At 33.4% G+C, this 16,799-nt stretch overlaps 1 protein-coding gene across 6 annotated transcripts in view; it reads left to right on the forward strand.

The window, feature by feature from the left end:
• The window catches only part of LOC136024863 (uncharacterized), a 73,261-nt gene that overhangs the window by 47,599 nt on the left and 8,863 nt on the right, over positions 1 to 16,799 (forward strand). For 5 of the 6 annotated variants that reach the window (XM_065700379.1, XM_065700378.1, XM_065700382.1 and 2 more), the window contains exons 3-4: positions 911 to 1,070; positions 11,112 to 11,218. In XM_065700379.1, the coding sequence (XP_065556451.1) occupies positions 911 to 1,070; positions 11,112 to 11,218 (267 nt within the window). Of the gene's footprint in view, positions 1 to 910; positions 1,071 to 1,232; positions 1,342 to 11,111; positions 11,219 to 16,799 lie in introns of those variants that run through there. The other variant, XM_065700383.1, reaches the window with a different exon arrangement.

Here is a 16,799-nt window from a genome sequence, read left to right on the forward strand (position 1 = left end):
TTGTTTTGATTTTTCTATTGCCTCCACTTGTAACTTTTGGCAAAAATTTTGAAGCAAAAACAGAAAAGGGGCTCCATTTGGATTTACGTGAGGCTTTAGCAGGAAGTTTATGTCACATTTTTATTTCTTTCTAAAAAGAAATTGTATCGTAAGTTCACCCAGAATAACTCTTCGTTCTGAGCTCACAGCAATATAGAACTACTTCAGATTCATCAAATCTGAACAATTTCTCAATGTGATTGTGGTTTTGCATAGTTCTATATTTAGTTTTATATTTAAAATCTATTTCTAAGAAAATTGTGTTCCATTTTAAACCAACGTTTCTCTGAAACATAGCTACTCAGCTCACACAGTCAGTTGGGTAGGGGTTACAAAAAATTTTTGAAAACATATCAAGAATTTGTGTATATGCATTTTTGTTACGTTTTTACGAATCGGGCAAAAATTTTGGGTGGTTCAAACCCCATATATCTATTTCAACTCTGTGTCTCAAAAACTTATGTTCCATTTTAGCTCAACGTTTATCAGCGCAACATTGCTACTAAGCTGACACAAACAGTCAATTTGAAAATTTCTCAGCAAATTTCTAAGAACGATAGAGAAAATTTATATGGCCTATGGTGTTCATCGGAAAATTAAAGGCCTTGTGTCTCATTACTAAAACAGGTTTCCCAGTCAAGTTAATATTCTTTTTCCCAATATTTGATGAAATAAGAGTAAAAAAATGTAATTATTTTGACTTAGCTTGTAACAATTTAATTTATACTGTTATTAAATTATAATTTTATTATAAATTGCTTGATTATTAATTGATTATTTTGACTTAGCTTGTAACAATTCAATTTGGATTGTTATTAAATTGTGATTTTATTATAAGTTGCTTGATTATTAAGTAACTATTTTGACTTAGGTTGCCCGATGTGGGTTTTGTCGTCCGCATAATTTGCCAAGTCAGTCCAATCGTGAAAATATGCCAAAAATTCGTCAGCTTATGAATGGATGCTCCAATAAATTTGTCTACTTAAATGGCAACAAGCCAAGGGCTAATGGTGCACCTAATACAACGGAGGGTAAGTATACAACTTTTTCGAAATCATAAAAATGGATCAAGGTATTCAAAAAAGGGACCAAGAGAGCAAAAGCCTACTTCGCCATCCTAGTTTCTCCCCGAAATACCTGGATTTTAAATGTTTCCCATGTAATTCCCCAAATACTTTCACAATATGTCCCTATTTTAGTGAATTTTTATGATTCGTCAGCTTATGAATGGACGCTCCAATAAATTTGTCTACTTAAATGGCAACACGCCAAAGGCTAATGGTTCACCTAATACAACGGAGGGTAAGTATACAGCTATTTCGAAATAAAAATGGATCAAGGGATTCAAAAAAGGGATCAAGAGAGCAAAAGCCTACTTCACCATCCTAGTTCCTCCCCGAAATACCTAGATTTTAAATATTTCCCATGTAATTCCCAAAGTACTTTCACAATATGTCCCTATTTTATGATTTTTTTTAATACCCTCCCTCAAGAATGTTTTTGTGCACATACCTGGTGTACAGTATCGTAAAATAAAAACTTTAAGACACTCAACTAGGTCACTGCACTAGGTCACTTTTGTTAGGGGCAGTTTCGCAATTGCTGTTATGACTCAGAAATCGCCTTGCTATTTAGTTTTGAAAGGAGCTTTTTTTTAAAGACTGCTTACATGGAGGATTTTGAAACGTAATAAAAAAAATATTTTTTGAGAATTTAAGTGAGAACTGTCCATAATTCAGGAAAATGTAAGATTTGGGATAAGGTGTGCCCACGGCCCTCTGTGTACGCTCCCGGGACCTACCACGCTGGTTTAACAAAGAATCGTAAGAATGTAGTTATTTTTGTCTGGTGAATTATTTTTAACTGACAAATCATAGATCGTTTTGTATTTTGTTGTCATTTAAATACTGGTTGCGTTTTCGGATATTGTATTTTGAGAGAGGATTTTTCCTTATTTTTTGTCCTACTTCTATCTCTTCTGTCCCTTTCACGTTGGTGTCCAGACGCTTAGATTATCCATTCATCTTATATTGCAAACTTACAACACCATGATGATATCAAAGAGCAATCAACTTTCCCTTTGAGTGGGGTCCTTCCCTTTTAACCTTTCCTTTGAGTGGGGTCGCCTCTGTTTGCCAACAGATATCGACGTTTACTTGCAATCTCGACCTCGATAAAGTTTCCCAGTGCCTTGCGCGAGCGGCCAAGTAAGCCAGTTGATCTCCCGTTGCGTTAAGTTATGTAGATAGTAAACCCAGCCTTAATTCAATTATTTCAAACAAAATTGTAGAGGAGGGAGGGATGCTCCATTTTCTCCTTTTGGCGCTGCTACGCCTCCCAAATTAAGACTCTAGATCCGTGCTTGATTCTTATGGCCCTTAAGTAAACCAATATGGTAGGCCAACTCAGCCAATGTGTAGGTATTATGGTTCAGTATCACTAAACTACTCGCAAATCACATCCGACGTCGCTTGGAGTTGTATCGCCAACTCTTTGTTGTATCGATACAACTTCATATCGCCAACTCTTTAGATATGCTATGTTCGCAAGACGTTCTTCATAGTGTAATATTTTTAATCTTATAGGCCGTTGTTCCTCATTTTTTGAATATTCCTGCATTGAAGTGGCGAGAAGTGGCTTTAATTAATGAAAATTTGGAGGGGGTATTTTTTTAATTTAGGGATGAGGTTCTTTTCCAATTTTTCAACGAAAATACCAAAGAAGCTTCAAAGAAGCTTTCCATCGAAGCTTCCAATTGAAACTCCACGCAAATTAATGACTGAAACTTCACTCCTCATTGGATATACATCTTTAGCTTCAATCTTCAAATAGATATCTAGTATGTTGTTCCTCATTTTTTGAATATTCCTGCATTGAAGGATATTAGATTTTCATATATAGCATCTGTTAAAGGGATTACAAATCCCTTTAGTAATCCCTTTAGTTTTGGGTCAATCAAACGAAATCGAATAACGTGCTGCAGTATGGATGCTTCCAGTTTTGAAAAATTTCCAGCCCAACCTATTGCTTACAGAAATTTTTTCTGAATGACATGTTTCCCTTACATTTCTATAAATTTCATTCTATGCAGCATTTATCTCAAATTACTTGGAAATTTGCGTAGTAACCTTTGTTGGACTAGATAACCTTTGTTTGAAAGATTGTTATTAAAGCTAATAAAAATAAGAATTGATTATACTGCTTCTGTAAAACTAACAATTTGAAAGGAGATTTAAAGATAAGAAATTTTCGGTGTGGCAACTGATTTTTAGTCTTTCTCTTTTTTCTATATGCATATTAAAGAATAGAAAGCGAAATGTTTACAATTTTAATGGAAAGGGATATTCCGGGCTAAGAAAGTTGTAAATGAAATGGATGCATAATCTGTATCACGCCAAAGGTCATATCGGATATTTTCACAGTTTTGATCAAGCCCGTATCCATGGATGGGGAGGGGGGTACCGGGGTTGAATAACCCCTAAATTTTGGGTGGACCCGTAAAAACGTAACAAAATACGCATAAACATGTTTTTGACGTGTTCTTAAAAATATTTTCGTATACCCCCTCTCCCCAAAAATCATCCCCCGACAAAATCCTGAATACATCCTTGCTTCTGATATAGTTGTCAAAAACTATTGGATAAGTTTTTCCCTAAGGGAGGAGCAGCAGGACAGTGCAAATCAGGACGATCAGTTTGTGATTGAGCACAAGTTGCCCTGATGATCTTCATTTTTAGAACTGGACCTAGGTACTGTCGTCCACATGCTTTCGATGCTGGACCAAAATAATCGATATCAAGCGTATACGCCTAGAGATTTGAATTATGTCACGAACAATCCTGTCAAGGAACAATATAGTTCCTCTAATTTTTGTGTAACTTGGAGGTTATCCCTACCTTAGAATACACCTCCCCCTGACCCTGAGACTGGGTCCTGTGTGTGTGTATGTCATTTACGAGTAAGTTCTCCTACATTTCATTCCTAATGTTTTCGTAAGATGAAAATAAATGAGAGGGGGGATTTCAATACATCACCTCACATGAGATTCTACCAAGGGTCAGATATTTACTGACCATGCGAGAAAGTGACATTCCTTGTTGCTGAAGATGGTGGACTGAAATTTTCCTAAATTGGTTTTTCGACTATGAAGATTTCAAATGTCGAGTTAGGTTTCCAGTTTTGTGGGTTCTGGCTGTTATTTGAAATTCCCTTAAGTTTGCTTCCATAATAAAATTCTACTATTAAGATTAGTCGAAATCATTAGTTACTAGTTTCAAATGGCGATTCTTCCGTATTTGGTAGTTTTTCTTCTTTTTTTTTTTTAATATGCTTTTGTGAGTTTTAGGTTACTATGAACTGGAGTTTGTTCTTTACTAGGTTGCAGCATAAGCTGCAAAAACGATGATATAGACATCAGAATAAAAAAAAAGAAAAAAGGTTCATCCATTTATACTGTAACAATTCTAAATCTTGGACATTCCGAATTCGGCCCTTTGAGGGCTTGTGATAGTGATCTTTTTAAAATAAATATCTTATCTTACATGACCAAAAAAGGCTGAACAGGTGAGACACGACAGGTTTTTTTGAGGGGGGATGGAAATTCTCTAATAATTTGAATAAGAAGTTCCTACAAATTCTAAAAATTTTGGCTTTTTGGGGAAGCCTGACCCCTAGAACCCCCGTCTCCATGTGTTCCTGGAATAGGCTAAAGGTGTATGGGTCACTGCAATTTTTCTCTTGCACAAATCAGTGACGCAAAAACTATAGACTGTAAAAACCATTTACTTAAAAATGCCAGCAGCTTAATCTCCTTTGCTTAATACACTATTGTCAATAAAAATAAACTTTATCGCATATTTTTCATTTTAATCCTAAAGATTAAGAATTTTCAAGAATTCGGGGTATTCCTAGGAGGTACATCAAAAGATGGCTTTGTTTTCTATCCTAATCTCGGAGGAAAGTCTTTTATTGCATTGTAAACATGTGCTTCTACAGTCACAAATCCGGCTTTGGTAAGATATTGTTTAATGGGATGCTTAGGGAATGTTAAGCTAAATTACGTAACGAAAAGAGTTTATTTTGGGAAGCTCTGTACTTGATGTAGACGACTTTAACTCCAGCCACGCGAGCCTCCGAGCCTCCAGATTTAAGTTCCCGCCTCTGTTTCTAATATTATAGCTATTGCAATTGCATAAACCCAACAGCATGTATCAGAAATAGTTCATCTTTCGCTTCTCTTCGTGTTTCTTGAAATCAGGGTTATTAATTTTCAAGGGTCCGAAGCCTGTCAGAGATGTGAAAGGCACTTAATAAAAAATTGTCTTGTTTTTAGTGCACAAGTACCTCTACCCTATCCTCAGTTCCCTATGAAAAGTTTGCTATTGATAGAATCAGCAAAATAATCTTCTTCGGGGGGGGGGAGATGGTTTACAAAAAGGAATTCGTAGGTTTAAAATCAGTACTGGTAGGTGTTATACACAAATTTAATATTTCAAGTCCTCTCTAAGCCTTCCAGTCGTCCCCTAGGGGGGGGGGGTTCAATCACATACCTTCGAAAAATTAACATCCTTTATTTCAAGAAGAAGTTCAGTAGAGTATAAGCACAGGGAGGCACATAAGTCACTGTTTACCAAGATAATTTTAGCGCTAACAGTACTTAAGTTTAGGTTGAAAAAAAAAAAAAAAAAAAAACGAAGAAGTACTAGTTGTGTTATAAGCAAGATTTAGATTACCAAATTGGCATTTGTCATTTCAGACTAGAGGCTCATTCAGTCTAAAGTTTGCTTTAGCACTGAAATGTGAATGAATGACTTGACTAATTTCTAAGACAAATACCCAAGTTAAGTAGGAAGTCTAAACTCGACTTTCAGTCGGGCGGCTAAGTAAACCAAACGAAACATGCAAGTGTATGATTTACGTAAAGCCATGTTCGGACCATTGAGCAAGAGCTTGCTAATCATTTAAGAGGACAAATGCTTGTTTCATAATTTTTTCCTGCGTCAAAAATGGAGACAGTAAAATGTGCAACTATGTAAATTAGTGCCATAAGTGCCATAGGGTGGCGTGGCACCTTTACACGATGCAACGGAACCATATAAAGAGGGCTTTCAGGTAGCCCGCAAATAATATGCTCGAGGGAAACCTTACAGGTTTCATAAAGCGTAAATGCATATGCACCTAGTGCCTAATGCCCCTTGCTGTCCATAAACGTGGACAACTGCGGATGAAGATGAATTTCAAATTGAGGATGAGATTCTTACTGAGGGGTTGCGTACTTTCCGTCACCTGGCGTACATCTCAGAACACGACGTATGTCGCATATTTCTGCCACATTTGGCGCAGTTTCCTCCGCGCTGGCTCAGTTTCTGTCACGCTTAGCATACTTCCACCACGCTTGTTACTCGCCACCTGGTGTACAATTTACGAGCAAGTAACTTCTCAATTCTCAACTCCTAATTATATACCATTTAAGTAATATTTTCTCCCTTTTTTCTGGATTTTGCTTCACAATAAATAATTTTCTTACTATAGTCAGATCCCGGATATAGTTATTTTACTAAATAAACCCAAAGAGTAATTTTTGGGGTGGATAAGAGGTGAGCTCTCTGGTAAGGTATAACACTAGCACTATTAGAAAGGCAATTATTTGCAGTGTTTGCTGTAAAACTCCTTAAAAGTTAATGAAGATAACACTAATCTTACTTATATTATTATCTAAATAAAGATTTAATGTAGAATATTTAGTTTCGATATGAATGTTCTTCAGAATGAAATATTTGAAATGTTAAAATGACCTTTAAAATGTTAGTATTAATAAAAATAAATTATATTCTTCTTGGACAATTCAACAAGTGATTTAATGGTACAGCTTTGAACATGTATTGATATGAATTTTGTATCAGTTGGATGTTTTTACTGTATTTTTTATTTATTAGTTAATAAAGTTGTTATTTATTTATTTATTATTGTATCTATGCCATTTTTTCTCAGGTTGCCAATACAATGTTAAATCTTCAACTGTGTGTGTTATCAGAAGCCAGTAATAGCGCAATTCATTTCAAAGTTCATCAAACTGATTACGTGATTTTCGATACATTTCAATACAATGGCTTTGAGTTACGTTTCAATTTTCGTTTAATATTGTAAAAGTTGATTCATTTATCAGCACACGAGATTTTGCCCGAAGAAAATCAACTTTTCAATAAGTTTGATTTAGAATTTCATTTTTCAATCCGTTACCCCATCAGTGGCATGACCTGGGATGTATTTCAGAGTGCTAATCGCAGTAACTTTAACTACATTACTTGAAGTTTACTTTAATCGCTTGAAGTTTACATCCACTGGGTACATTGGTGAATTAAATATATGCTTATTAGATTTGTAATGTAGTGGCGGCTCTAGCCTCTCTTTTGCCCGATGCAAATCATGATTAGCACCACCCCCATGACTTCGTTAAAATTTTCTAGCCAAATTTTAATAATTCGTTTATGAACAAAATTATTTTCAATTTATACGTTAATTAATAATTAATTTTTAATGTAATTATATAATTATAATTATATAACTATTTGTTCCTTTTTACTTATTTTTATTTGTTAATCATTTAATAATTAATTAATTATTTTCATTTATTACCTGTGCCTAGTTTCATAAATATAAAATTTCAAAAACTAACCGTTAGGTTGTTTATTTGAAATTTTTCGCCCCTAAAATTTCTGCACCCATTGCAAGTACCCCCTCTGCCCCTCCCAAAACCGCTTCTGTTGTAATACTATAATATTTATAAGTTTCAATTGTATTCTTTACTCTTTCATAATAATTCAGTTTAATATTACTTTCAATATTTTTCAAACTATTTGCAGTATTAGTGATAATGAACAGTTTCTTCACTAATGAAAGTAATCTTTAGTCAAAGTTACTTAAAAGTAAATTCGAAGCTATTTTTCTGTCGTTCCAGCTAATAGGACGTCCTCGGTTGTTTTAGTCACTTTTTGATGAACCTGGAATGCAGCCATGGTCCATCACTGATAATCCGATAAAATTTTTAAATCTAGTGATCAAACAAGCGAAAAATCTGGCAAATAAAACAGGGGTTAAGCCAATTTTAGTTTACTCTGAAAAATCTTCGTTTATTTGAGTAATAATTTACTTCAAAATTGTTTTCATTTCTAAATGTTTATTTTATTTCAATATACTTATTTATTTACTTCATATTTGTTTCAATATTTATTTCCGAAATTTTGTTTTTTTACTTCCAAAATTAAATAACAGAAGATGAAGCATTGTTTGATAAGTTAGACAGGGCTAATTGTTTTATCTCCAAGGCTCAAAATTCCAAAACAAGACAAAATCCTTTGATTAATCTTCATTTATGACTAGGGAATTTTCTATTTTTATTTACAAAAAGAATGGTAATCTAATAGCAATTGTTGGTCTTGATTGTTTCCAGTCTGCACGTCATATAAGCTAATCTTTTATTTTTATTACTTTTATTAAGTTATAAATATTAAAGAATCTTGAGCTTAGAGATCAGAAAAATGTTTTTACTGTCTCATAGGTTTGGTTTTACTCAGGCCTTAGAAAAGTTGCAAAAACAGCCCACTAGTAATTTAGAGATTGTTCTCTGGAGATTTCACTCGGAAGGGAACCGGAGAGGTATTATTTAGTGGAATCCAAGTGCTATAAATAATCTTTTTAAAATAATTCTAAAGAAGCTTTCGATTTCTGTTCGTACTTCATTTTAATAACTTAATTTTAGACCGGCAGCTACCTTTCTGCGCCCCAAACTACATCTATGCGTCAATAAACTATTTAATAATGACCTGTTCACACTCTAGTTACTGAGGGTTCCCTCTTAAAATTGATACAGAAAACTAACCAAATTTGTAGGTGTTAGAACACAGTGTTTTTGTATTAATAAAACCATAAATATTGGAAAAGGGAAAAGCCGACGGGGCTAAAAATAGGCTATCTGTGCTTAAAGCCATCTTTACTCTCTGTTTCCTGAAACCGAAACAATGTTGGTACTTTTAAAATGTAAAATATCTTTAAACTGATACTGTGTTACTTTGTCGAAAAACATAAAAAATTACTCAGTCTGATGTTATTAATGTGATAACTAGGTAATGATAACTGTGGTAACTAGGTAAGCAAAGCTGTTCACTTGGTCGATCTTCTTATTGCCCAACGTTAACTTTATGCCATCACTTATTCCTAGTTTCATCTATTTAGTCTTCTTAACATTAATTTTCGAACCTATTCTTGCACCTTGAACTCTCCAAACCCCTAAAAATTTATTCATTTTGCTATATTTTCATCAAGGATGCTTAATTCATCAGCATAATAAAAGTTCAGGAGCGTTTTACTTTCCCGATTCTCCCATTGCTCTCCCATTTATGTTCTCCCATTGCAATTTATGTTCTCCCATTTATGTTCTCCCATTGCAATTTGACATCCACTACAGTAAATATCAGTATAGTATAGTCTATTGTTATTTCTAATATACTGTGTGTACAAGTTTCTACTGCGTTATTTGGCTTAACACAGGGTAACATTTGTTTACAACATATTCGATACAAGAAAAATTTAATTCTACGTTTGTTACTGAGTTACTACCACATAAACAGTTTCCAATAATTGTGAAACTGCGTCATTCCATTGTATTGTTATTTACAAACGATGTGTAACCACTTCTTTGAAGAAAAATATTTCTACTCTAAAATAAGCAAAAATAAGTAAATAAGTAAAATAAGTAAACCCATTTTTTACGACAAATCTTCCTTGTTATTTGAAAGTTTTGAGTGGACACTTCCACGACCTTTGCCATTGAGTATTACACCTCTCCTCCAAATTTAGATTTTGTATATAGGCTACCCTCTGCTATAAATTCCTGCCTACAGGCCTTGGTGGCAATAACTGTCTTAGTACGCAGGAGATCGTGGGTTCAAGTCCTTCTGACGGCAACTTTTGATGGCAAATCACCATTGTTATTATCATTATGGTAACAATTCATGGCTTATTGTCAGGCCCAAGTTCGCAATAAAAAGCTTCTTCTTAATGTTTACTCACCTTAAGATAGACCAAATATATAATCAGCTATTTTCAACACACAACCGATGACGTAGTTAAACAGGAAAAACGTCGCCTGTGAAAATCAAAACAAAAGCAATAATAAAATCATTCGGCTAAATGTTAGAATATTTTTAATAGAATTATTAAATAAAATATAATTAAATTAAATTAAATAGAATTATTCCTCTGCAACAATCCTAGGCGTAACATTTACAATTAACTGCTCGTTTAAGCTGCATGCAGACAATATTGTGCACAAAGGTCACTACTCAATCCAGAGTTTAACAAGCATGCGCAGATTAGGCTTCTCTGATCGTCAGCTCCTGCTGGCGTATACAACCTACATCAGGCCTTCCCTCGAGTATTGTTCTCCCGTTTGGGGTCCCCAAACTCAGAACATAGCTTACATGGCAGATGAACTAGAACATGTCCAAAAACGCGCTACTAGGATAATACTTGGACCCAGTTTCAGAAGCTACGAAAGTGCCCTTGAGCTCTTGAATTTGCCCACCTTATTCGGTCGAAGACATGAGCTAATAATGAAATTTAGGGAATCACTATTAACAAACGAGAAGCACCGATCCATACTTCCACCATCCGCATCATATCAGCAGACATACTTGGCATTACAACAAACTAGAACCAGTCAAGTGCCGTACGAACAGATTCGCAAACTCCTTTGTACCATATTTCGTAAGAACATTTAACAAGTGAATTGTAAAAGTGTTTCGTGATTGTAAAAGTAGCGTAATTTAGCGTTCATTTTTGAGTGCTACGATAGCTATTTTAGATAAACGAATACGAATACGAATAATTTTCGTACATCAACATAGAAGGTTGTAAAAAGATCTGATAGTTTTATTCTTTTTGGGCACTGCTCTTTGAAACTTATTGTGCCATGCTCAATACTGATATGTATATACTCAATACTCAATACATAGCTCAATACTGAGTTTTTTTTAATTGTATTATTTTTATAATTACATAGTATTTTTTTCTAGGTCAATTATACATCAAACCCTTGAATATTGAAGGAAGAGTTTCAATACAGTCTGTTTCTACTAGAAAATTTTTATGTTTCAGTAGGAAGGGGCGGCCAGAATTAAAGGTACAATCATATTTTTCAGTTATCCACCGTTCTCTGGAATGTGCCAAACTCCCTCTACTATTTTGCAGAATTATAATTGTGAGGAATTCTATCTTCGCACTAGAGCTGTCACTTAGGCTTGTATGTAGGGGGAGGAAAGGATTCAGGCCTGTTGCCCCCACCCCTCTTAAGGAATTTCAGATTTTTATAGTTCCCCCCTTCCCATACCCTTTTGTACCTATGATAACGTCTAGAGGACAACCCTGATTAAAGTATGGCCAGAAAGCCTAACTGAGTTGTTACAATTCTCTGTTACTTGTCTTCTAGCGAAGTTTTAGCCTACACTTTGTCTGCCCAAGGATAAAGAGAAAATTGGACCTAAAACTTCCCAGCGTTAAATAATCGACAGATCAGGGATGATGACCAAGTATAGTTCACCCCCCCCCAACAAAAAGGGAAAACTAAAAAAAGAGCTAAAACTGCTTGATTGTAGTACAGGGCTGATGGCAATACGCAATTAATCCATCCAATACCTCATCCAAACTAATTCGCAATAAGCACTGATCTCACTTATTCTCAATAGACCTCCAAACTATTAAAAGAAATTGTCAAAATATTGCAAGTAATAAAAGGAATCTCAGATTCAAAATTTGAATTTAAAAGTTTGATATTCGAGTGCTTAGAATTAATAAAGTTACAAATTTAGAATAAACGACAAATCAAGAGCCATAACAAAATAGCCCGAATTGTAATACAGGACTGATGACCATACGCAGCTCACCGAAAAAAACAAAAAAAACAAAAAAACAAAGAACATAGAGACAAGAGGCTACTGTCCATATAATCCTTTCTCGCCTAACTTCTGAAGTGGAAGATAAAAATCATTTAACAGCATTGTCGGAACGTAAACCCAACCCTTTTGAAGACTCCCGAGTTTTTTTTTTTTTTTTTTTTTTTTTTTTTTTTTTTTTTTTTTTTTTTTTTTTTTTTGGCTGATCCGTTTGCTTAATCGAAAATCAATGTTAAAGCATATAGGCCTCTTTATATTGTCAAAGCCGGAGGGTGAATTATTCAAATAGAAGCATTACATCGGCATACCAATATCAACTATGATAAACCACTTAAGCATAGACAGTTATAAGTTTGCATAAAACCATATAAATGACTTAGACTAATGCAATATCTCCATTTGAAGCATCTTGAGTCAACACCAATTCACATTCATTTCAATCAAATGCCCTTTTGCTGGTTGCCGCCTATACAACAGATCCATAATTTCTGAAAGGACAGATAAATTGCCAGTGTCGCTAAATATTTCTTCACAAATGGAACGTTTTCCTACTGCATCTAATCTTCGTATATCTCATCCTTGGAATCTTGGAAAATTACTCGAGATATTGGGATAACAAGAGCTCGGGAAAAGCATATGTTGAAGATAGTAGGTACCATGTGGACAAAAATGAGGAAAATTGTGAAGAAAAAAAGATAGGGATAGTTCATGCTAGTGGAAAAAGAAGGGTAAATATGCGGATATTTCGGTCAAGACCTTTACTTGACCGTCCTCAAAAATACACAGATAAAAGACCTAAGGACAAAATGAAAACACGATGAACCTCCAAAAACAAAACACTAAACATAATGTTAATTTATAAGAGTGAAAACAGTCGCTAATGTCGATCAACAACTCCATCTAGCAATTGGCGTTTCTTGGCCTTTTTTTAGTGTAATAATAAGACGAAATTAATCTAATTATTGTAATTGACAAAATTAGTTTTCTGATTTCAATTACAATTAGTTTTAGTTGACAGCATTAAGTTGTCTGATATCAGTTTCTGAAAATAAAGCACAATTTCAAAGTTTGGAAAAAGTACCAAGAGACGCTTATCGTTAAATGGTCTAAGCGTTAAATGGTGTTGGGGATTCTTTTTTGACACCAGTGCCAGTTCCCACTCTAATAGATTACCCATAGCCTTCGGTATATAAATAAAACGTTGTCTAGGAAAAAGTAAATTAGGTTAGGTAGGGTTCTTATGATTCTTTTTTGACATATATATATATATATATATATATATATATATATATATATATATAATAATATATATATAAATATATATATATATATATATATATATATATATATATATATATATATATATATATATATATATATATATATATATATATATATATATATATATATATATATATATATATATATATATATATATATATATATATATATATATATATATATATATATATATATATATATATATATATATATATATATATATATATATATATACAGGGTCTGCCAAAAGTCACTGACCCATTTCTCCCGCATTGAAATGCCTTCAATAAGCTCTTTGGGTTTGAGTTATTGAGCCTTTATTTTCATAGCAAAATTTAACAATTTGTGTAAGTTGTACGGTGCTGTAATTCTCCATTATTAATTTCTAAAATCTGAAGAAAAATAAAAATATTAAGAAAATAAAAAATATTAAGAAATAAAAAGGTATTGAAAAATAAAAAGGGTCAGTGACTTTTGGCCCACCCCTATATATATATATATATATATATATATATATATATATATATATATATATATAATAATGCAATATTTCCATTTGAAATATCACGGGTAGACACCAATTCATTTCAATCAAATTCATATATATTGTTCGTATATACAATTCATTTCATTTCATCATATATATATATATTGTTTACATATATATATATATACGTTACAATATAGATAGATAGATAGATAGGTGTATTTCAAAAACCCGTGGGCCATATACACACAAAAATATAAATAAATAACAAACAAGCAAGGAAATTAACAACAGTACGAACACGCACAAAAAAATAGAATTCAACGCAAAAAGTACCTAATCTAACTACAAAAGAAATTAATCATATAAAACTTTTTTTTCTTATTAAACATTTATCTATATATACTCCCGCTCGAAATATTGTGATTGGGTTACTATTTTGTAGAATACCCGGAAGCATCAAATTAATCCCATGCAAATAAATTTCCCGTAAATCCAAAAGCACCGGGCATTTCCGGAGAAAATGATCCAAGTCTTCATCATCATCTTTACAAAGGGGACAAACATACCGCCTATCAGGACCAACTATCATTTTATTTTTTTAAACTTGGACCTACTATCATTATCATTTAACTTGTGAATTTGAGGGGGTATTTGTTTAATGGTGCTGAGGAGCTGCTACTAGGGGGTACACAAATCTGACTCTCCTAAATGTGTAGCGGTAATAGGTAATATTATTTTAAAAGGTATAAATGTCCGTAAATAAGATGTTTTTCTTTAACTTTATCAGTTTCTTTTGTTTTTATTTGGCTTTATTGGCTTTGAAATATACATGTATGTATTAAGTATTTTCCTCAAAAATTATTTTAGGCATATCTCCATATATCTTATGCTTGTGTTTTCTAACCTTGGGATTTCTCGTTAGTGAATTTTGAAACATTATCAAAGTCTTTTCTACGTATTTTCCTGACATTGTACGAATAGGACTATATATTACAATTAACGCTTTAAATTGGTATTAAATAAAAAAAAACTAATTTTTTTAGCTGAAAGTAAGGAGCGACATTAAAACTTAAAACGAACAGAAATTACTCCGTATTTGAAATGAGTTGTCCCCTCCGCAATCCCTCGCTCTTTACGCTAAAGCTTTTAATTGTTTTAAAAGGTAGAATTGTGGCAAAGAGTCAAACTTTAGCGTAAAGAGCGAGGGATTGCGGAGGGGACAACTCATTTCAAATACGGAGTAATTTCTGTTCGTTTTAAGTTTTAATGTCGCTCCTTACTTTCAGCTAAAAAATTTAGTTTTTTTTATTTAATTTCTGAACGTTTTTGAATTAATGCATGTTTGGTTTGGGCTCTCCGCACATAAATTATTAAAATGAAATTTGTATATTAATTCTTTTTTGGCTAAATGGCTTTCTCTTAGTTTTGATCAGACGATTTTGAGAAATAAGGGGTGGAGAAGGAGGCCTAGTTGCCCTCCAATTTTTCGGTTACTTAAAAAGGTAACTAGAACTTTTAATTTTTAACGAATGTTTTTATTATTAAAAAATATACGTAACTTAAGAATTAACTTACGTAACAAACTGTCATAACCTTATATTTTTATTATGTATACGAGGGGGTTTGTACCCTCGTTAACATCTCTCTCTTTACACTAAATCGTAAGTTTTGTCCCAATTCTTTAAGAATGACCCCTGAATCAGAAAGGCCGTAGAATAAATAGTTGAAATTACTAAAAATACTTTAGCATAAAGAGCGAGGTATTTATCTCCTCCTAAATACCTCGCTCTTTATGCTAAAGTATTTTTAGAACCCCTCATATGCGTAATAATCTCTGTTCGTTTTAAGTTTCAGTGCTACTTCTTCCTTTCATTTGAAAAAACGTTTTCATGTTTATTTTTCATTGTTTTCTTATAGTAATGCTAGAGAATCCTGCGCCCTTGTCATTGAATTTTCTTCCCCCATGACAGATTTCTCCAAGGAAAGATCCTCCAACTTAGCCCCTTCTCCTCAGCCCCACCCTCAAACAAAATAAAATCCCCCTGAAAACGTCTGTACACTTCCCAATACCCATTACTTTATGTAAACACTTGTCAAAGTTTGTAACTTGCAGCCCCTCCCCCAGGGATTGTGGGGGAGTAAGTCATCCCCAAAGACATAGTTATTATGGTTTTCGACTATGCTGAACAAAATGGCTATCTCAAAATTTTGATCCGTTGACTTTGGGAAAAAAATGAGCGTGGGAGGGGGCCTAGATGCCCGCCGATTTTTTTGGTCACTTAAAAAGGGCACTAGAACTTTTCATTTCCGTTAGAATGAGCCCTCTTGCGACATTCTAGGACCACTTGGTCGATACGATGACCCCTGGGGAAAAAAACAAACAAATAAACACGCACCCGTGATTTGTCTTCTGGCAAAAAATGCAAAATTCCACATTTTTGTGGATAAGAACTTGAAACTTCTACAGTAGGGTTCTCTGATACGCTGAATCTGATGGTGTCATTTTCGTTAAGATCCTACGACTTTTAGGGGGTGTTTCCCCCTATTTTCCTAAATAAGGCAAATTTTCTCAGGCTCGTAACTTTTGATAGGTAAGACTAAACTTGATGAAACTTATATATTTAAAATCAGCATTAAAATGCGATTCTTTTGATGTAGCTATTGATATCAATTTTTTAGAGTTTTGGTTACTATTGAGCCGGGTCACTCCTTACTACAGTTCGTTACCACGAACTATTTGACATGCGAATTGATATGCAATAATGAGCCGACAGATATATATATATATATATATATATATATATATATATATATATATATATAGATAGATAGATAGATAGATTATATGTATAATATAGAATAAATTTACGTATACAGTATATTTATAGTACAGAATATGTGTATGCATAGAGGATATGTATAGTTTATTATAAATTTATAAATCAAGCAGTCAAGCCTTAAAATTAAAGATTTGAAAATTAGTCCTTAGTAATACTCTCCTCAGAAGTAATAGAGTTCCTTAGTAACGACATTTTCCTGTA

The sequence above is a fragment of the Artemia franciscana genome, chromosome 3 (genome assembly GCF_032884065.1).
Source record: "Artemia franciscana chromosome 3, ASM3288406v1, whole genome shotgun sequence".
Taxonomy (NCBI): domain Eukaryota; kingdom Metazoa; phylum Arthropoda; class Branchiopoda; order Anostraca; family Artemiidae; genus Artemia; species Artemia franciscana.